Genomic DNA, 21,688 nt, shown 5'->3' on the forward strand with positions numbered 1-21,688 from the left:
ACTATATTTTTCACCCAGATATTGTTTTTACTTCTGCTATGGTTTGATTGTCATCATACATGATATGACTTGACAGGATAGCAGGGAAACAAAGCGTTTCACTTTATAGTCTACGCAGCAATAATAAACCAATACCAATGACATTTTAACACCAAAACTTGGTAGCAATATAGTTGTTGCTCTGCAGCAGAGTGAGGGTGATAGTGGTGGAAGATACAGCATTGCACAGATGCATTGTCCAACTTACTCTACGCCGGATATTTATTGATCATATTTTCCTACACTCGGCTCATAACCTTCATTTTCAGGTAAGCACCTAAATACTTCTCAAATGTTGTTGAGAGACTCGAATTCCACTTGTGTACAAAACCATGAGAGGAATAGATCAGGTAGAGTCTTTTGTCCAGAGTAGGGGAATTGAGAACCAGAGGACATGGGTTTAAGGTGAGAGGGGAAAGATTTAATTGGAACCTGAGGGGAAACATTTTTACACAAAGGGTGGTGGGTGTATGGAACGAGTTGCTGGAGGAGGTAGTCACGGCAGGTACTATCACACTGTTTAAGAAGCATTTAGACAGGTACATGGATAGGACAGGTTTTGAGGGATATGGGCCAAATGCAGGCAGGTAGGGCTAATGTAGATGGGGCATGTCGGTTGGCATGGGCAGGTTTGGCCGAAGGGCCTGTTTCCACGCTGTAAGACTCTATGTCTATATGACCAGTATCTCAACCAATATTTCACTGGGTGAAATATATACAAATCCCCACCAAATCTCCAATTGCTTACTCCAAATTTAGTTTAGTTTAGAGATACAGCGTGGAAACAGGCCCTTCAGCCCACCTAGGCCATGCTGACCAATGATCACCCACTCACACTAGTTCTATGTCCGAAGAAGGGTCTCGATCCGAAACGTCACCCATTCCTTCTCTTCAGAGATTCTGCCTGCCCGCTGAGTTACTCCAGCATTTTGTGTCCACCAAGTTCTATGTTATCCCAGTTTCGCATCCTACACACTTGGACAATTTACAGAAAGCAATTAACCTACTAACCTGCATGTTTAGAATTTAGGCATTGGAGATAAAGCATGAAAACAGGCCCTTCGGCCCACCGAGGCTGTGCCGACCAGCTATCACTTCATACACTGGCATTATCCTACACACCAGGGACAATTTATAATTTACCAAAGCCAATTAACCTACAAACCTGCTTGTCTTTGAAGTGTGGGAGGAAACCAGAGCACCCAGAGAAAAGTCATGTGATCACAGGGAGAACGTACAAACTCCGTACAGACAGTACCTGTAGTCAGGATCGAACCCAGATCTCCAGCGTTATAAGTCAGCAACTCTACCACTGCGCCACTGTGCTGCCCGAAAGCTACGCCTTCTGATCACAGAAACCTCTGCTGAAGAGAAAAGCTTTCAGGATCTACCCTGTCTGTTCTCCAGTCAGGTTTCTCACATTCTCATCTGCTCCAGGTAAAGCCTTGCCAGTCCCTCTTTGTAATGAAATCTCCACCCCAGGCAATGTTCTGGTGAATCTCCTACAGTGCAATCATGTCCTTCTTACTGTGTGACAAATAGAACTGTACATAGTACAAATATCTGTGGCCTAACAAACGGTTCATAAAGTTAAGAACATGGAACATAGAAGATTACAACACAGAAACATCATGTATAGTATTTCTGCTGACCGGACCGAAATAACATTTCGCCAAGTTATGCAACAAAAAGCTTTTCACTGTAGCCCGGTACACGAGACAATAAACTAAACTAAACTAAACACTTTAGGTCTTTACTTCTAAGATCTAAAAACCTTCGGGTCTGAAGAAGCATCTCGACCCAAACGTCACCTATTCCTTTTCCCCAGTGATGCTGCCTGACCCGCTGAGTTACTCCAGCATCTTGTGCCTATCTTCGTTGTAAACGAGTAGCTGCAATTTTGTTCCTAAACTAAAAACTAAACAGGCCCTTCATCCCATGACATCGGTGCTGAACATGATAAACTAATCCCTTCTGCCTGCTTGTGATCCATATCGCTCCATTCCCTGCATATCTATGTGTCTATCTAAAAGTCTCTTAAAAGTCACTATCGTATCTGCCTCCACCACCACCCCTGACAATGCATTCCAAGCACCCACCACTTTCTGCCTCTGTGTAAAAAAAGCATGCCCCACATGTCTCCTTTAAACTTACCCCCTCTCTTTATTTATTAACAATCAGTCATCTGGCACCACACCAGAAACAAAATTAAATATCTCCTTCAGGACCCCAACATTATCCATTGAAGCTTGAGATATATGTGTAGTTTAGTTTAGAGATACAGTGGTAACAGGCCCTTCGGCCCACCAAGTTCATGCCAACCATTGATCACCCATACACTCGATCAACATCCTACACACTAGAAGCGATTTACAGAGGCAAATTAGCCCACAAACCTGCACATCTTTGGGATGTGGGAGGAAACGAGCACCCAGATAAAACCTGCGTGGTCACAGGGACAAACTTCATACAGACTGCACCTGCAGTCAAGATCGAACCCGGGTCTCTGGTGCTGTGAGGCAGCAGGTCTACGCAGTGCCACTGAGCTACCCTATGGTCCGAACATTTCGCCAAGTTATGCTAATCTCCTCTGCCAATACATGATTCATTTCCCTCCATTCCCTGCATATCCAAGTGCCCATCTGAAAGCCTCTTAAACACCACTATTGTATCTGCCTCCACCATTTATGCTTATTCTATGTTCATGCTAATAGGGATACATTGGTCCTGAACTCTTGAGCAAAAAAAGATGCACTCAGTGGGGGCTGCTGGGAGAGAGAAGGGTTGAAACTTGCCAGGGAGCGTGTGTGGGGAGGGGATGGTGCAAGTGGTGTAACTCTTACAATCTCACGTTTAAAAATCTCCCACTTCCCAATGTAGGATGTAGGATGTAGGATGTAATGTTTATCTCAGTGCAGATAATTGTCTCTTTCATGCTGGTGTGTATTGAGTTTATGAGGACCCATAAAACTAATAGCTCATAACCCTTTTTGCTGTCAGGCTGAATCATTGATCCCAGAATATTTTTGACCCCCGTACATTCAACATAGGACTGCACAACACAGGATCAGGCCCTTCGGCCCAAAATGATCCTGCTGAAAATGATGGCATTAAACTAATCTCACCTACCTGTACATGATCCATATCCCTCCATTGCCTGTATATCCATCCATCTACACTGAAGAAGGGTCTGAAGAGTTAAGAGTTAAGAGTCAAGAGTGTTTTATTGTCATATTTCCCAGATAGAACAATGAAACTCTTACTTTCAGTAGCACAACAGAATATGTAAATATAGTACACTATAAACAGTATAATAAACAAGAAATAAAGTTCAGTGTGTGTATATATACACATACCCACCCACACACACACTAATAGATATATATACATATATATATACACATGTGTGTGTGTGTGTGTGTGTGTGTGTGTGTGTGTGTGTGTGTGTGTGTGTGTGTGTGTGTGTGTGTGTGTGTGTGTGTGTGTGTGTGTGTGTATATATATATATCTATGTGTATATATATATATGGTGTATGGGTGGGTATGTCGATATAAAGAAGGGCCTCGACTCGAAATTTCACCCATTCCTTCTCTCCAGAGATGCTGCCTGTCCCACTGAGTTACTCCAGCATTTTGTGTCTACCTTCGATTAAAAGCAGCATCTACAGTTCTTTCCTACATATATGCATGCATATGTACATGTACACATGCACACATACGTACACGTTAAAAAAAATAATAAGAATAGTGCAATAATAACAAGAATAGTCTATGTTGTTCAGAGTTTATTTGGAGGTTGTAGTGTTTAATAGTCCAATGGCTGTAGGGAAGAAGCTGTTCATGAACCTGGACGTTACAGTGTTTAGGCTCCTGTATCTTCTTCCCGATGGGAGGGGTGAAATGAATGTGTGGGTCACTTTTTGAGGCAGCGACTCTGGGCGGCACGGTAGCGCAGCGGTAGAGTTGCTGCTTTACAGCGAATGCAGCGCCGGAGACACAGGTTCGATCCTGACTACGGGTGCTGCACTGTAAGGAGTTTGTACGTTCTCCCCGTGACCTGCGTGGGTTTTCTCCGAGATCTTCGGTTTCCTCCCACACTCCAAAGACGTACAGGTATGTAGGTTAATTGGCTGGGTAAATGTAAAAATTGTCCCTAGTGGGTGTAGGATAGTGTTAATGTACGGGGATCACTGGGCGGCACGGACTTGGAGGGCCGAAAAGGCCTGTTTCCGGCTGTAGATATATGATATGATATGATGAAATCCCTTCGATGATGGAGAGGTCAGAACCCGTGAGGGACTGGGCAGTGTTCACAACTTTTTGCAGTCTTCTTCGCTCCTGAGCATTCATGTTGCCGAACCAGGCCATGGTACAACCAGTACAGTACAGAACTTTATTGTCATTCGGTACCGAGGTACCGAACGAAATTACAGCAGTCACAGAACACAACAAAAAAGAAAAGAACACAAGACACACGACCCCAACACAAGCTTCCATCACAGTGACTCCAAACACCCCTCACTGTGATGGAAGGCAACAAAACTTCCACTCTCTTCCCCCCACGCCCACGGACAGGCAGCTCGACCCCTACCGAGACGACCGACACGCACAGCCCCCGCAAGGGGATGGAAGGCCCCGTGGCCGAGCCGCACCGGGCACTGAAACGGCCCACGGCCGAGCCGCTCCGGCGATGTTAAGTCCAGCGGCCGAGCCGCACCGGGCGATGGAAGGCCCCGCGGCCGAGCCGCACCGGGCACTGAAACGTCCCGCGGCCGAGCCGCACCGGCGATGTTAAGTCCAGCGGCCGAGCCGCGCCGGGCAATGGAAGGCCCCGCGGCCGAGCCGCACCGGGCGATATGCTCGGTCAATATGCTCTCCACTCTTACACCTGTAGAGGTTCAAGAGAATCATCTCTGGAAGAAGGGTCCTGACCCAAATAGTCACCAATCCTTTTTCTTCAGAGATGCTGTCGGTCCCGCTGATTTACACCAGCACATTGTACCTATCTAAAATCCACATTGTATCTGCCTCCACCACCACCCCTCCAGGCACTCACCACCCTTTGCATTCTTACCACTCTTACAATTTGTGACTGCTATGTAGTTTCGTTCGGTACCTTGGTACCGAATGACAAATAAAGCTCTGTTGAACTGTTGAACTGTTGAAAAGCACATCTCCTTTAAATTTATCCCCTCTCACCTCAAGCAATGCCTCCTGGGCTTTGACATTCCAATCCTAGGGAGAAAGGTTAAGACTGTCGATTCTATCCTTGCCTCTAGTAATTTTAGATACTTCTATCAGATCTCCCCTCAGCCTCTGGTGTCCCAGAGAAAACAATCCAAGTCTGTCCAACCTCTCCTTATAGTTAATACCCTCTAATCCAGGCAACATTCTTGTAAACCTCCAGCACCCTCTCCAAACCCTTTGGTGGTGGGACAAGTGTTGCACCTCCTACTATTGCTGGGGAAAGTACCTGGGGAGGAAGGGAGGAGTTTGTGAGGGAATCCTAAACTCATGAACCCTGAACTCTTACAATTTTGCTTTAAAAAGGCCCCCCCTTCCAAAAGGTAGCTTATTTGATAAATAACACCCGTCTCAATGTCGATAACTGTCTCTTTAATGCTGGTGTATATTGACCGCAGGCCGAGCTGCGCCCCGGGGAAGAGACCTAATAAAAGAAAGGTACTCGAAGTGGCGAGCCATATACTAGTTCCGCGGACGAAGCACCGAGATCCTGCTTAGGAGCAGTCCGGATGCCCAAAAGGACCCTGGGAAGTTGGTCTACCCAGTCCGGGCCTTCCAGCCGTGCACTGAGGGCCGCCTTAAGTTGCCGGTGGAACCTCTCCACGAGCCCATTAGCCTGTGGGTGGTACGCCATGGTGTGTTGCAATCGGGAGCCGTACAGCTCCGCCAGCGTGGCCCAGAGGGTAGAGGTGAACTGGGATCCCCTGTCAGTGGTAATGACGGACGGAACACCGAAACGGGCCACCCAATGGAGGGCCAGAGCCCGGGCACACGAGGCAGCGGAGGTATCGGACAATGGGAAAGCCTCCGGCCACCAGGTGAATCGATCCACCACCGTGAGCAGATGAGTGTAGCCCCGGGAGGAAGGTAAAGGTCCAACTAAATCAACATGAATATGGAAAAAACGGACCGCTGGAACCGCGAACTCTTGCACCGGGGGCTGAACATGGCGGTGAACTTTAGCGGTCTGGCAGGGAACGCAGGAACGGGCCCAAGCGGCTACCTGCTTTCGCAGGCCATGCCACACAAACCGAGCGGCCACTCAGGCAGAGGTGGAGCGGTTGGACGGGTGCGCCAGCCCGTGAATGACATCAAACACCCGGCGCTGGAGGGAGGTCGGCACCACCGGCCTGGGACGGGGAAGGGAAACATCACACCAGACTTTTGTGCCCGCAGGCCCACAGGCCACCTGAGCCAACTTCAACCCCGAAGTGGTGGACTGGTATGCCGAGGCGGTGTCTGCCAGGAGCTGTGCCTCCGCGAGCTCCTGGGGATCCACCTCGCAGTCCACCGCTGAAATGGGGGAAACGGCAGGCCGAGACAGGGCATCAACAACGGCATTAAGCTTACGCGCGACATGACGGACATCAGTAGTAAACTCAAAGATGGCAGTCAGGTGCCGCTGCTGGCGGGCCGACCATGGGTCGGACAATTTGGAAAAAGCAAAAGTCAACGGTTTGTGGTCCGTAAAGGCCACAAACGGGCGGCCTTCTAGGAAATACCTAAAGTGACGGACGGCTAAATAGAGAGCCAGAAGGCGCTATACTTCAGCTCAGCCGAACTCAGCTGTCGGCTGAAAAACGCCACCTGCTGTTCCAAAACCCCTCCCACCGCCACGTCCGACGCATCGACCGTCAAGGCCGTGGGGGCGGAGGCGCTCGGGTGGACAAGCATGGTGGCGTCTGCCAGAGCCGCTTTAGCTGCAGAGGCCGACTCAGCGGTCGCGGACCATTCTAACTCCACAGGTTTGCCCGCGAGGCACTGGAAGAGCGGGCGCATGACCCGTGCTGCCACCGGGACGAACCTATGGTAGAAGTTCACCATGCCCACGAACTCCTGCAACCCCTTCACTGTGGTGGGCCACGGGAATGCACGGATAGCCTCCACCTTCTCGGGCAAAGGGGTGGCGCCGGCAGGGGTGATTCGGTGCCCTAAGAAATCAAGAGAATGGAGGCCAAATTGACACGGAGGGTTGGATGATGAGCCCGTGGTCTTGGAGCTGCCGGAATAGGTCCGCAAGTGGGCCAGGTGTTCCTGCTCCGAGGGGCTGGCGACCAGGATATCATCTAAATAAATGAAAACAAAAGGCAAATCTCGACCAACACGGTCCATGAGTCGCTGAAAAGCCTGTGCCGCATTCTTCAAACCGAAAGGCATATGCAACCATTCGAACAACCCGAACGGAGTGATCGTGGCAGTCTTTGGTATGTCATCCGGACGCACAGGGATCTGGTGGTAGCCCCGCACCAAATCGATCTTGGAGAAAACCACGGCACCTTCCAGCCCAGACGAGAAGTCTTGGAGGTGTGGTATGGGGTAGCGGTCGGCCGTGGTGACGGCATTGATGCGCCGATAATCGCCGCATGGTCTCCACCCCCCAGATGCTTTGGAGACCATATGCAACGGCAAGGCCCACGGGCTGTCGGACTGACGGACAATGCCCATTTCTTCCATCTTCCTGAATTCTGCCCGCGCCACCACCAGCTTGTCGGGCGGTATCAATAGACAATAGACAATAGACAATAGGTGCAGGAGTAGGCCATTCAGCCCTTCGAGCCAGCACCGCCATTCAATGCGATCATGGCTGATCACTATCAATCAGTACCCCGTTCCTGCCTTCTCCCCATACCCCCTCACTCCGCTATCCTTAAGAGCTCTATCCAGCTCTCTCTTGAAAGCATCCAACGAACTGGCCTCCACTGCCTTCTGAGGCAGAGAATTCCACACCTTCACCACCCTCTGACTGAAAAAGTTCTTCCTCATCTCCGTTCTAAATGGCCTACCCCTTATTCTCAAACTGTGGCCCCTTGTTCTGGACTCCCCCAACATTGGGAACATGTTATCTGCCTCTAATGTGTCCAATCCCCTAATTATCTTATATGTTTCAATAAGATCCCCCCTCATCCTTCTAAATTCCAGTGTATACAAGCCCAATCGCTCCAGCCTTTCAACATACGACAGTCCCGCCATTCCGGGAATTAATCTAGTGAACCTACGCTGCACGCCCTCCATAGCAAGAATATCCTTCCTCAAATTTGGAGACCAAAACTGCACACAGTACTCCAGGTGCGGTCTCACCAGGGCCCGGTACAACTGTAGAAGGACCTCTTTGCTCCTATACTCAACTCCTCTTGTTACGAAGGCCAACATTCCATTGGCTTTCTTCACTGCCTGCTGAACCTGCATGCTTCCTTTCATTGACTGATGCACTAGGACACCCAGATCTCGTTGAACTCCCCCTCCTCCTAACTTGACACCATTCAGATAATAATCTGCCTTTCTATTCTTACTTCCAAAGTGAATAACCTCACACTTATCTACATTAAACTGCATCTGCCATGTATCCGCCCACTCACACAACCTGTCCAGGTCACCCTGCAGCCTTATTGCATCTTCCTCACAATTCACACTACCCCCCAACTTAGTATCATCTGCAAATTTGCTAATGGTACTTTTAATCCCTTCGTCTAAGTCATTAATGTATATCCTCCTGGCCCGAGTGAAAACGGGGGGCCCCTCGGTGCGGATGTGGTGGACTACGCCGTGACGGGCAGAAGGGGCGTCGAACCGCTGGACGAGCAGCTCCGGAAATTCCGCCAGGACCGCAGCATACGGGTCGGGGGCTGCGACGACGGCCTGGACAGTCGGGCTGGGCGGGGTGGCGGCCGGTGGAGCGGCGGGCTCATCGCTGTTGGCGGAGGGTCGAAGACCGTTACCGAGGACATCGGGGATAGTGAAAAGGCCCAGAGGAAATCTGCGCCCAGGATCGCCTGACCGACTTCCGCGATGATGAATGGCCATTTGTACGTGCGGGTGCCGAAAGCCAGGGACATTGTCCGCGTATCGTTCGTGCGGATGGGGCTGCCGTTAACCGCGATGAGGGTAGGCCCTGTCTTACCCATCGGGTCTCGAGGTCGGTCGGCGACACGATGCTGACTACGGCTCCTGTGTCAACCAAAATTTCCGTGTCCGTGAATCGATCTCGGACTTAGAGGCGTCGGTTCTGGCCAATCGCAACCGCCTCTATGTACGATCGGCCGAGGCATTTCCCGAGAAGGTACAAGGTGAGCGGCAGTTGCGGGATTCTCCACCCCATCGTAGATGGTAATAACACCAGCCACGCTTGTGCGGATCCTTTTGGCGGGATTTGGAGAATTGGCGGGAGACGCGGCGCCATCTTGATGCCGCTGTGGCCCGCCCGCTGATGCCGAGACCTTGTTGATCGAACTGTTTCTTTTTGATTTGGATGCCATGAGCGCATCAGCTTTCTCTGCATATGCCACGGGGTCCTTAAAAGGACAATCCGTGAGCATGAGCTTGACATCTTCGGGAAGCTGCTCTCGGAATGCCTGCTCGAACATGAGGCAATCCGTGTGTTCACCTGCTAGCGCCAACATTTCGGCCATGAGAACGGACGGCAGCCTATCTCCGAGATCCGGTAGGTGCACAAGCCTCTTAGCTCGGTCATGCCTACTGAATCCGAAGGTCCGTAACAAGAGTACTTTCAGTGCCTCGTACTTGTCTTCTGCAGGAGGGTTGACGATGAACCGCATCACCCACGCGGACGTCTCCGGTGGTAGGGCGCTGACGAGGTAATAGTACTTTGTCGCGTCCGTTGAGATGTTTCTTAGGTGAAACTGGGCTTCGGCATGGACAAACCAAGATTGTGGTTGATATGCCCAAAACGACGGAAGGTGAACGCTGACCGCGCTTAGCTGCAGTGTGCCGGGCATAGGAACCAAAGACGAGGCGTCCTGTTCACTCATGGTAGGTGATCGGCTGGATCACGTCGGGGTCACCAATATGGCGAGTCTGGAGGCTCGTTCTTTGTTGAAGAAGTTTATTGCGACAGCAATATTCGATCACCAAGTATAACGAACGAGATTACAGACAACCATTAATTCTAACTGTTCACTTCGAAGAAGTCTCCTAACTCACTGGTTTTGGGCGCCAAAACCACACGTGACGACGCTGTCCAATCAGCGGGCTCACTCCCTGAACCAATCCCTATGGTCGCACCCACAAGTGACCTTGCTGGCCAATCTGAGGGTTCGACTCCCAGGACCAATCTCTATGGTCGCTACAACATGACACAAAATGCTTAACACAGCTTGTCAGACTGAAGAAGGATCCCAGCCCTTAAACATCACGTATCCATTTTATCCAAGGATGTTGCCTGACCTGCTGAGCTACTCCAGCATTTTGTGTTTTACCTAGTTCAAAGAGGTATCGTGTGCATCACAGACATTGTGGGCTGAATGGTCTGTTCATGTCCTGCACTGTTCTATGTTCTATGTTCTACATTTCCACTAGGTCTTCCAGATTCAGGAACAGTTTCTTCCCAGCTGTTATCAGGCAACTGAATGGTCCTCTCACCAGCTGGAGTGCGACCCTTACCTCCCATCGACCTCTTTGGAGACCTGAGACCTATCTTAAATCAAACTTTATTGGACTTCAATATTACATCTTTCACTAAATGATGTACCCGTTATCCTTTAGCTGCACACTGTGGATGGATTGTAATCATTTATAGTCTTTTCTCTGACTGGATAGCACGCAAACAAAAGCTTTTCACTGAACCTCGGTACATGTGGCAATGATAAACTAAACTAAAGGTGTCGGTTATGATGAAGGGGTGGCACTTTACAACTGAGTTACATGATTAATTCCCCTTCCATCCTTGTCCTCTTCCATCCATATCCCTCCAGCTTTACATTTCATTCTTCCACTTCTCTTCTTATCAATCACCCTTTTGTGTCCTTTTTTTTTTAGAGATACAGCGCAGAAACAGGCCCTTCGGCCCACCGAGTCCGCGCCGCCCAGCGATCCCCGCACATTAACACTATCCTACACACACTAGGGACAATTTTTACATCTACCCAGTCAATTAACCTACATACCTGTACGTCTTTGGAGTGTGGGAGGAAACCGAAGATCTCGGAGAAAACCCACGCAGGTCATGGGGAGAACGTACAAACTCCGTACAGACGGCACCTGTAGTCAGGATCGAACCTGAGTCTCCTGCGCTGCATTCGCTGTAAGGCAGCAACTCTACCAATGTGCCACCGTGCCACCCTCTAGCCTCTAGCCTTTGTCACTTACTCCACCCATCTGCCATTCCTACCCCTTAACCTTTGTCCAACTTTCACTAGCCAGGCTTTGTCTCAACCCCCTCCACCTCTCTTTTCTAACTTTCTCTGACTCCATCACTCTGAAGAAGTGTCCCGACCCTAAATGTCATCTGTCCACTCCCTCTACAGATGCTGCCTGACCCGCTGAGTTCCTCAAACATTGTTTTTTATTGCTCCCAGGAAGGGTGTCTTAAGATTTTATGTTTTTGGTCAAGATTTGGAGCATTGTGTTCAGTTTCTGGTCACCCTGTCATAGGAAAGATGTTATAAAGCTGGAAAGGGTACAGAGAAGATTTATGAGGATGTTACCAGGACTCAAGGTTCTGAGTTATAGGGAGAGGTTGAGCAGGCTAGGACTTTATTCCTTGGAGCGCAGGAGGATGAGGGGTGATCTTATATAAGATCATGAGGGGAATGGATAGGGTAAATGCACAAAGTATTTGTACCTAGAGTAGGGGAATCAAGAACCAGATTACATACTGTAGATTAAGGTAAGGGGGGAAAGATTTAATAGGATATTTTTGACAGAAACAATGGTGGGTAGATGGAACAAGCTGCCAGAGGAGGTAGTTATAGACAATAGATAATAGACAATAGACTATAGGTTCAGGAGTAGGCCATTCGGCCCTTCGAGCCAGCACCGCCATTCAATGTGATCATGGCTGATCATCCACAATCAGTACCCCGTTCCTGCCCTCTCCCCAAACCATACTGAGGCAGGTACAATCACAACGTTTAAAAGACATTTGGACAGGTACATGGATAGGAAAGGTTTAGAGGGATATGGGCCAAACGCATAGTGTAGATGGGACAGGTTGGTCGGTGTGGGCACGTTTGGCCAAAGGGCCTGTTTCCAACACAGGCAGGTGAGACTAGGGTAGATTTTGGTCAGCAAGGGCAAGTTGTGCCATTCACACTCCAACAGTTTAACCACTGATAGGCCTGTAGTTTGCACACAACAGTGACTTCCTTCCCCTGGCTGCTTCTTCTCACCAACAAGTCTATTCTGGATTTTTGACTTTCTGAGTCGAGAACATTTCTCATTTTGGCCCTAACCACATCCGTCACTAACTAAGCTACACTTCTTCATTTAATTTCCTGTCCAGATTCCAACTAGTTGACCTCGAGGCCTTAGCCTTACAACCATGTTTCTGTGTTCACTCTCAGGTCAAAACCATAATTTCATCTACTGTGTTAGGTTATTGTCACGTGTACAGAGCGAGGTACAGTGAAAAGCTTTTGTTGCGTGCTATCCAGTCAGCGGAAAGACAATACAAGATTACAATCAACCCGTCCACAGTGTACAGATACAGAATAAAGGGAATAACATTTTGTGCAAGATAAAGTCCACTAGAGTCCGTTAAAAGATAGCCTGAGCGGTCTCCGATGAGGTGGATAGTACTCAGGACCGCTCTCTCGTTGTTGATGGTACGGTTCATTTGTCTGATAACAGCTGGGAAGAAACTGTCCCTGAATCTGGAGCTGAGCGTTTTCACACTTCTTCATTCATAAGTTCTTAAGTGCATAAGTCATAGGAGCAGAATTAGGCCATTCAGCCCATCAAGTCTGCTCTGTCATTCAATCATGGCTGATCTATCTTTCCCTCTCAACCCCATTCTCCTGCCTTCTCCCCATAACCCCTGACACCATGACTAATCAATCTGTACCGCTGCACTTGTGTACCGCTTGCCTGATGAGAGAGGGAAGAAGAGGGAGTGACTGGGGTGAGACTCGACCTTGATTATGCTGGTGGCCTTTCCGAGGCAATGTGAAGTGTAGATAGAATCAATGAAAGGGAGGTGTGTGGTTTGTGTGATGAATTATGAATCCTGAATATGAATGCTGTACAGAATTTAGTTGGCCACATTAACTTTAAGCCACAGTGAGCACAGCTTCATACACGGCAGGTCATGTCTTACAAAAATGAACAAATATTTGAAACCAAGTAACATCTTTTTCTACTCTGCCAACAAAATCAAAGACGTCCCATCCCGGTCATTCCTTCTTCTCCCAGCTCCCATCAGGCAGAAAGTACAGAAGCTTGCAAATGTGCACCACCAGACTGAGGAACAGCTTCTGTTGTCAGGCTTCTGAATGGCCCTTCCATAAGCTGGAGACTGTACAATCCACCTCTACCCCAATGCGGACATTGGACTTTGTCTCTGGAACTGATGCGCTACAATGCTGAAAACTATATTCTGCACTCTGTATCTTGCCCTTTGTTCTACCTTCCATACTTTAATTTGGCTTGATTGGATTCATATATTGTATTATCTGATTTAATTGGAAAGTTTGCAAAACAAAGCTTTTCACTGTACCTCGGTACATGTGACAATAATAAACCTAAACCTTTTTGAGGAGGTGAGCAATGAGGATAAGGCAGTGGATGTTGGCTGTTGAAAACTTCACCTTTTGTTTGTAAATACCTCAATAAACATGCAACCCAGAATCATCTGAACTAGAAGAGTCTGAAGAAGGGTCCCAACCTGAAACGTCACCTATCCACGTCCTCCAGAGTTGCTGCCTGAACTGCTGTTACTCCAGCACTTTGTGCCTTGTCTTGTAAATGGTTCCTTGTATCCAGAATAATGTTTGTGATGTTTATTCACAAAATGCTGGAGTAACTCAGCAGGTCAGGCAGCATCTCAGGAGAGAAGGAATGGGTGACGTTTCGGGTCGAGACCCTTCTTCAGACTGAGGTAGTTGAGGCAAGTACTATCACAGCATTTAAAAGACACTTGGATAGGGACGTAGCTGGGTAAGGTTTAGAGGGATACCGGCCAAAGGCAGGCAGGCAGGTGGGACGAGTGTAGATGGGGCATGGTCGGTCGGTCGGTCGGTCGGCATGGGCCAGTTGAAGGTGCTGTTTCCATGCTGTGTGACTGGACTGGATGCATGGCCGTGCGGGTGAGTTGGAGTCAGATACCTGACATCCATCCCCTCCCCTCCCCGTTACCGCGCTGCGATTGGCGAACGACAGCGCATCCTGTTTCCTGAACGGCCACTGCCGTTGTCAACCAAACCCAGGGATAATATAAACGAGTGTCTGTGGGCGCTTGGAGAGCGCAGGATGGGAGTGGGTGAAGGTGCATCCAGCAACTTGCACAAGCCAGCAGCTCGGAAAGATGCAGCATGGACACTTCTGGCCAACGTAAATAGGGGCATGTCTTTGATTTGTCTCCCATTTCCAACAGATCAAGTGCAAGGGGAGGAGTGCGCTCCCGTTGTCACTGAGGTGGCCGGGGTTGGCAGGGCGTGTGCGTGTGTGTGTGTGTGACTGACTGACTGACTGAGGCAGTCGGACACACGAGGAGTCAGACACACGAACCCCTGGAGGCGGCGCCGCAAGTTCCAGCGACATGAACTTCGCCCAAGTTTCCGCGCTGCTCCTAATCCTCCTCCTCACCCAGAGCCCCGTCCCCCGGGTAAGTCAATGCTCACGTTTATAAAACTGTGTCGGGTGGTGATGGGGGGGTGGGTGGTGGATGGGGGGGGGGGACGCGATCGAAAGCTTCAATAGCCATCAATAGTCATTTATTTGTCACATACACGTAAATGTGCAGTGAAATGAAAAAATTACCCGCAGTTCAACAATAAGACCAATAAGAATAATCACGTCGTTTGTATATCCAGTGTTTGATTTCAACAGAGATGGAATCAAATCACTGAAACCCCCGAGATCAAGGGGTCAGACAAACTGAGATAGAGATAGGATTTGAGATACGGAGATCCGAGGATTGGATCTGGGAGGGAGGGGAGGGGAGGGGAGGGGGACCTCGTTGAAACTTGTAGGAAGGAACTGCGGATGCTGGTTTACACCAAAGACAGACAGACTAGCGCTGGAGTAACTCAGCGGGACAGGCAGCATCTCTGGAGAGAAGGAATGGGTGACGTTTCGGGTGGAGACCCTTCAGATTGAGAGTCGGGGAGAGGGTGACAGATATGGAGACGCGTTGAACATCACTGAATAAATAGTGAAAGGCCTGGATAGAGCGAATGTGGAGTATGTTTGCGTTAGTGGATGACTCTAGGACCAGAATAAAAGGATGTCCCTTTAGGAATGAGATGAGGAAGAATGTCTTTGGTCAGAGGGCGGTGAGTCTGGAAATCTTTGCCACAGATGGTTGTGGAGCCCAAGTCAATGAATGTTCTCAAGGTGGTGATTGACAGATTCTTGATTCGTAAGATGTGTCAGGGGTTATGGGGTGATGGCAGGAGAAAGGGGTTGAGAGTGAAAGGTAGATCAGCCATGATTGAATGGTGGGGTAGACTTGATTGGATGAATGGCCTCATTCAAGAGAGAGCTAGATAGAGCTCTTAAGGATAGTGGAGTCAGGGGGTATGGGGAGAAAGCAGGAACGGGGTACTGATTGAGAATGATCAGCCATGATCACATTGAATGGCGGTGCTGGCTCGAAGGGCCAAATGGCCTCCTCCTGCACCTATTGTCTATTGTCTATTCTGCTCGGATATCACACCAGACCAGTGGAATGGATTTGAGAGACGGTGATCTGGGATCTGTGAGATATAACTGTATGGGAGGTTTCTAGTAAGTGATCAATGCCAAATATTTTAGAATGATTCTTATGTTTGTACTTTAGAATATCTTATTTCACAGCCAATGAACGCCAGGTGGAAATTAATCCCCTTTTTAAATGGAGCAATTTTAAAATGTTGCTGCAAGTGTGGAACTTGGAATTCGAGTCTTTTGGTGGTGGGTTAGTTCAATGTTGGAGAAACTCGGTGGGTCGGGCAGAATCTGTGGGAAGACTGGAGCAGGGTCCCTTCCTTAGACCAAAACACACAAAGTGCTGGAGGAACTTGGTGGGTCAGGCAGCATCTGTGGTGGGAAACGGAGAGAAGGCATTTTGGAGTGGGATCCTTCATATTTCCCTCCATGGATGCTGCCTGTCGGCATGTCTCTAGGGATCTTACAAACTGCTACAGGAGCACTATAGAAAACACAGATGTCGGGTTGCATCTGCCCAAGACCACGAGAGATTGCAGAGAGTTGTGGATGTAGCCCTGTCCATCACACAGACCAAGCTCCCCACCATGGACTCCATCTGCATGTCACGCTGGCTCGGAAAAGCAGCCAATATAATCAAACTCGGTCATTCTTTCTTCTTCCTGCACCCGTCTGTCAGAAGGTACAGAAGCTTGAAAGTGCGCACCATCAGACTCGGGAACAGCTTCTTCCCCTCTGTTATCGGGCTTCTGAATGGTCCTTCCATTAGCTAGGGTGCTGTCCGATTCACCTCTAACCCATTGCGGACATTGGGCTTTGTCCATGGAACTGATGCACTGCAATGCTGAGAACTATATTCTGCACTCTGTATCTTCCACTTTGCTCTACCAATTGTAATTGTAATTAATTTATTAGCCAACTATGTAAAAACATACATATAGTTAGTTTAATGATTGTATCTGTGTATGTGTATATATATTATCTGACCCGTTTGGATAGCATGCAAAACAAAGGTTTTCACTGTACCTCAGTACGTGACAATAAACCTGACCTGCACCGTTCCTCCAGATCTCCCTTCAGCGTCTGACACTGAGTTCCTTCAGCACTTTGTTTCTGTTTCTTCCCCTCAAGATTTTGCATTAGCAGTCTGTTGTGTCACCCATTGTTGGAGCTGGCATTGGGGTGGAGGGGTATCTGTTTGCAAAGCAGGGCAAGAACAGGAGTGATATGCACAGTGAAGACTGGTTTCAGTTTGCTCTGAGTTAAGGTGAGGGATAAGTGAGTCTGGAATTCAACAATCTTGATCTCTCGGCAACCTCCCCCCCCCCCCACCCCCCCCCCCCCCCCCAGACTTGAATGGGACCTAGGCATAATCCTGACTGTTCAAATTAAACTAGGATTACTTTCTGTGGTGTGTCAGAGGCTGAGTGGAGACCTGATAGAATGGTTGGGCATAGATAGGGTGGACAGTCAGAACCTTTTTCCCCAGGATGAAAATATCCAAGACTAGAGGGTATAACTTTAAGGTGAGAGGGACAAATTTGAAAGGAGATGTGCATGGCAAATTCTTTTTTACAAAGGGTGGTAGGTGCCTTCAACACACTGCCAGGGGTGGTGGTGAAGGCAGATCCATATGGATATGGATCACGTGCAGGCAACTTGCTAACATGTTCAGCATTGTCTGCCTCAGAAGGCAGTGGAGGCCAATTCTCTGAATGCATTCAAGAGAGAGCTAGATAGAGCTCTTAAGGATAGCGGAGTCAGGGGGTATGGGGAGGAGGCAGGAATGGGGTACTGATTGAGAATGATCAGCCATGATCACACTGAATGGCAGTGCTGGCTCGAAGGGCTGAATGGCCTCCTCCTGCACCTATTGTCTATTGACTCAATGGGCCAAAGGACCTGTGCCTGTGTTGTACTGTTCTGTTTTGTTCTGTCTGTGTGGAGTTTGCATGTTCTCCCCGTGACCACGTGGGTCTCCTCTGGGTGCTCTGGTTTCCTCCCACATCCCAAAGACGTGTGTTTGTAGGTTAATTGACTGTAAATTGCCCCGAATGTGTACGGAGAGGATGAGAAAGTGGGATAATATAGAACATGTGTGAATGGGTGATCAATGGTCAGCGTGGACGCGATGGGCTGAATGGTCTATTTCCGTGCTTTATTTTTCTATCGGTGCAACAGGGGGACAGACCACTCGGCCACAATGTCTGCTCTGACCATGATGCCAATTTAAACAAATCCCATCTGCCTAAACATGGTTCATGCACTTCTGTTCCCATCCTGTTCATGTCAATGCCTATTAAAAATTACTGTGGCATTTGCTTCCACCACTTTCCCTGGCAATATGCTCCAAGCACCTATCACTATTTCTAAATGCAACATTTGCCCCACACATCTCCTTTAAGCTTTCCCTGCATCACTTAAATTTCCCTGTATCTCTCTAATATTTGACATATTTGCCCTGGGCGAATGGATGGATGGTTAAGATCTATCTCTGCTTCTCATAATTTTATATACCATCAGGTCACCCCTCAGCTACTAGTACTCCAGAGAAAGCAATCAAAGATTTTCCAATCTTGCCTTTTGGCTAATGAACTCCAATCCAGGCAACACCCTGGTGAACTTTCTCCTCAGCCTCCATGACTTTCCTGTAATGTGTTGCACAGAACTGCACTCGGTACTCCAAATGTAGCTCTATTGTAAAGATGCAGCACGGAAAGAGGTCCATCGGATCCACGCTGACCAATGATCACCCCCATACACTAGCGCTATCCTACACTCTACGGACAGTTTACGATATTTACTGAAGCCAATTAACCTACGAACCAGCATGTCTTTGGAGTGTGGGAGGAAACCGGAGCACCTGGGGAAAACCCACGTCGTCACAGGGAGAACGTGTAAACTCCGTACAGACACCGCCCGCCGTTTGCACCATCGCAAAGTCAAAATATCGTAAGTCGAAGCATCGTAAGTCAGGGAGCATCTGTATTAGATCAACGGGCCCCAACTGCACACGCGCGGGCGGGCCTACTCCCATTGTGATGTCGGGAGGGAGGTCACCTTGATCCTCTGCCGCCGCGATGCACCACGGGAGGAAGGTCAGGCGTGGGGCACGCCAGGACAGGCGCCGGGACAGGCGCCGGTCCTCCCAGCAGGCGGGACACATTTATTAAAGTTTCAGCTCGACGGCTCAGCAGCCCCCCGCCCCCCCTCATTGACCACCACTCCCGTTACTCTGGCGGGTCCCATTGTGGCGTCGAACGCGGCTGACGGCCAGGGTAAATGGAAAAGTGATTTTTTTTAACTTTAAAATGCCAATAACGTTAAAAATATAAGACCAATTTGAACAAAACTTGCCACTGCAGACCCCAGGACAATGGTGAGTAAGATGGGCCTAAAAATTGTTGCACTATCGTGTACTGTTTTGGCTGTGTTTCCGGATGAACGGACACAAACAAACGGCACAAATAAACGGAACAAACAAACGGGGGAACAAACAAGATGAGAGTTTTAGTAAGAGACTGGACTAAGTGGACCCGTTTGGTCCAAAGCTCTCCTCAATTGGTGCAGCCTCCCCCCCTCTCCGCCCCCCCCCCCCCCTCCCAGCCCAACCTTGGATCCATTGCTGGGCGGGGAGTACCCCCTTGGCCGTGGGCGGCGGGGGGGGGCAGGGAAAAGGCACTGACCTCGGCCCCGTTTCTCCTGCCAACCAGTGATCCCCATACACTAGCACTATCCTACATACACTAGGGACAATTTACAATTCTTACCGAAGCCAATCAGCCTACAACCTGTGTGGGAGGAAACCAGAAATCCCAGAGAAATCCCACAGGGAGAATGGACAAACTCCGTATAGACATGCACCTGTGGTCAGGGCCGAACCTGGATTTCTGGGACTGTAAGGCAGCAATTCTACTGCTGCGCCACCATGCCATCCACCATTAGTCCAGCATTTTGTGTCTATTTTCAGAAGAAAAACATTTATGGTTGTTCCACAGTTCTGCATGAGAGGTTGTTTTTATTTATGGGACTGCTGTCTGAGATTGTTTATGGGCCAATTGAAGTGTTTTTTTCGATGGGGCATTGTCTCTGGGGTTGTAATGATGGGGCATTGTCTGTGAGGTTGTAATGATGGGGCATTGGGGTTGTAATGATGGGGCATTGTCTCTGAGGTTGTAATGATGGGGCATTGTCTCTGGGGTTGTTGTAATGATGGGGCATTGTCTCTGGGGTTGTTGTAATGATGGGGCATTGTCTCTGGGGTTGTTGTAATGATGGGGCATTGTCTCTGGGGTTGTTGTAATGATGGGGCATTGTCTCTGGGGTTGTTGTAATGATGGGGCATTGTCTCTGGGGTTGTAATGATGGGGCATTGTCTCTGGGGTTGTTGTAATGATGGGGCATTGTCTCTGGGGTTGTTGTAATGATGGGGCATTGTCTCTGGGGTTGTTGTAATGATGGGGCATTGTCTCTGGGGTTGTTGTAATGATGGGGCATTGTCTCTGGGGTTGTTGTAATGATGGGGCATTGTCTCTGGGGTTGTTGTAATGATGGGGCATTGTCTCTGGGGTTGTAATGATGGGGCATTGTTTCTAGGTGCTGTGCGTGCATCCAGATTGCAACATTGTGTCAGAGGTCGCACGACTGTACGATGAATGTCAGTGGAACTTTGAAAGAGACAACCAGAGCTTGGAGACAGGTGAGGACAGGGTGGGCTGTGGGAATGGCACCTACGTCGATGGAGGGGACAAGGGGAAGGAAGAGGGGACAGTAGAACCAAGGAACTGCAGGTGCTGGTTTCCCAAGAAATGACACCTAAATGCTGGTGTAACCTGGCAGGTCAGACAGCAATTCTGGAGACCATCGATCGGTGATGTTTTGGGTTGAGCCTGAAGAAGGCTCTTGACCTGGAACATCAGTTATTTATGTTCTCCGGAGATGCTTCATGGCCCACTGAGTTTAGTTTTAGTTTGTTTAGCTTGGAGATACAGCGTGGAAACATGCCCTTCGGCCTTCCTTATCTGCGCCGACCAATGATCACCCATACACTAGTTCTATCCTACAGACGAGACAGTTTACAGAAGCCAATTAACTTAAATATCTGCATGTTTTTGGAGTGTGGGAGGAAACCAGAGCACCCGGAGAAACCCCCGCAGTCACAGGGAGGATGTACAAATTCCGTACGGACAGCACCCGTAGTCAGGATTAAACCTGGCTCTCTGGCGCTGTAAGGCTGCAACTCTATTGTTGTGCCACCTCCAGTACTTTGCCTCTTTCCAAAGGAAGAGGGGGCCTGTATTTACAAGTACATTACAGTCAATTAAAGACCTATTTGCTTTGTCAAATGTTTAATAGTCATTTGAAAACCTATTCTTGAACCTGTTGTTGAACCTGCAGATCACGGTTCCCAGGCTCCTGTACCACCTTGATAGTAACAGTAAGATGAGAGGGTGGCAGTGGTTGTATGGGTGTTTGATAATACTGGCTGTCTCCTTGAGGCAGTGCTTCCTGTAGATCCCTTCTGTGGTGGTGAACTCAGCACACTTGATGGACCAGACAGTGTCCACCACCTTCTGCAGCCTCTGTCGTTCTTTGGCATTCAAGAAACTAAACCATAATACAACCAGTCGGTTCACACTCTGCCCTACACCTATATGTCACGTAGACAACATGATAGCCAATTTACCAAAAAGAAGATCAAACAAACGGTAATTATGTTATCTGCGTTAGTAATTTTGACCAGGGCACTATGGACAATCCCACTGCACTTCTTGGAAGTAATACCACCTTTCTCACCCAATCACAA

The 21,688-nt window shown here is 48.8% G+C and overlaps 2 protein-coding genes across 3 annotated transcripts in view; one reads left to right on the forward strand and one right to left on the reverse strand.

Annotated features, from left to right (window-relative positions):
• The window catches only part of sec22c (SEC22 homolog C, vesicle trafficking protein), a 134,814-nt gene that overhangs the window by 23,940 nt on the left and 89,186 nt on the right, over positions 1 to 21,688 (reverse strand). The window contains exon 7 of the mRNA XM_078423778.1: positions 3,169 to 3,229. Within this exon, the coding sequence (XP_078279904.1) occupies positions 3,169 to 3,229 (61 nt within the window). The remainder of the gene's footprint in view (positions 1 to 3,168; positions 3,230 to 21,688) is intronic.
• The window catches only part of LOC144607104 (vasoactive intestinal polypeptide receptor-like), a 42,429-nt gene continuing 35,229 nt past the window's right edge, over positions 14,489 to 21,688 (forward strand). For both annotated transcript variants that reach the window (XM_078423711.1, XM_078423720.1), the window contains exons 1-2: positions 14,489 to 14,839; positions 20,479 to 20,581. In XM_078423711.1, the coding sequence (XP_078279837.1) occupies positions 14,774 to 14,839; positions 20,479 to 20,581 (169 nt within the window). In that variant the 5' untranslated portion in view covers positions 14,489 to 14,773. The remainder of the gene's footprint in view (positions 14,840 to 20,478; positions 20,582 to 21,688) is intronic.

This window comes from Rhinoraja longicauda, chromosome 2, assembly GCF_053455715.1.
Source record: "Rhinoraja longicauda isolate Sanriku21f chromosome 2, sRhiLon1.1, whole genome shotgun sequence".
Taxonomy (NCBI): domain Eukaryota; kingdom Metazoa; phylum Chordata; class Chondrichthyes; order Rajiformes; family Arhynchobatidae; genus Rhinoraja; species Rhinoraja longicauda.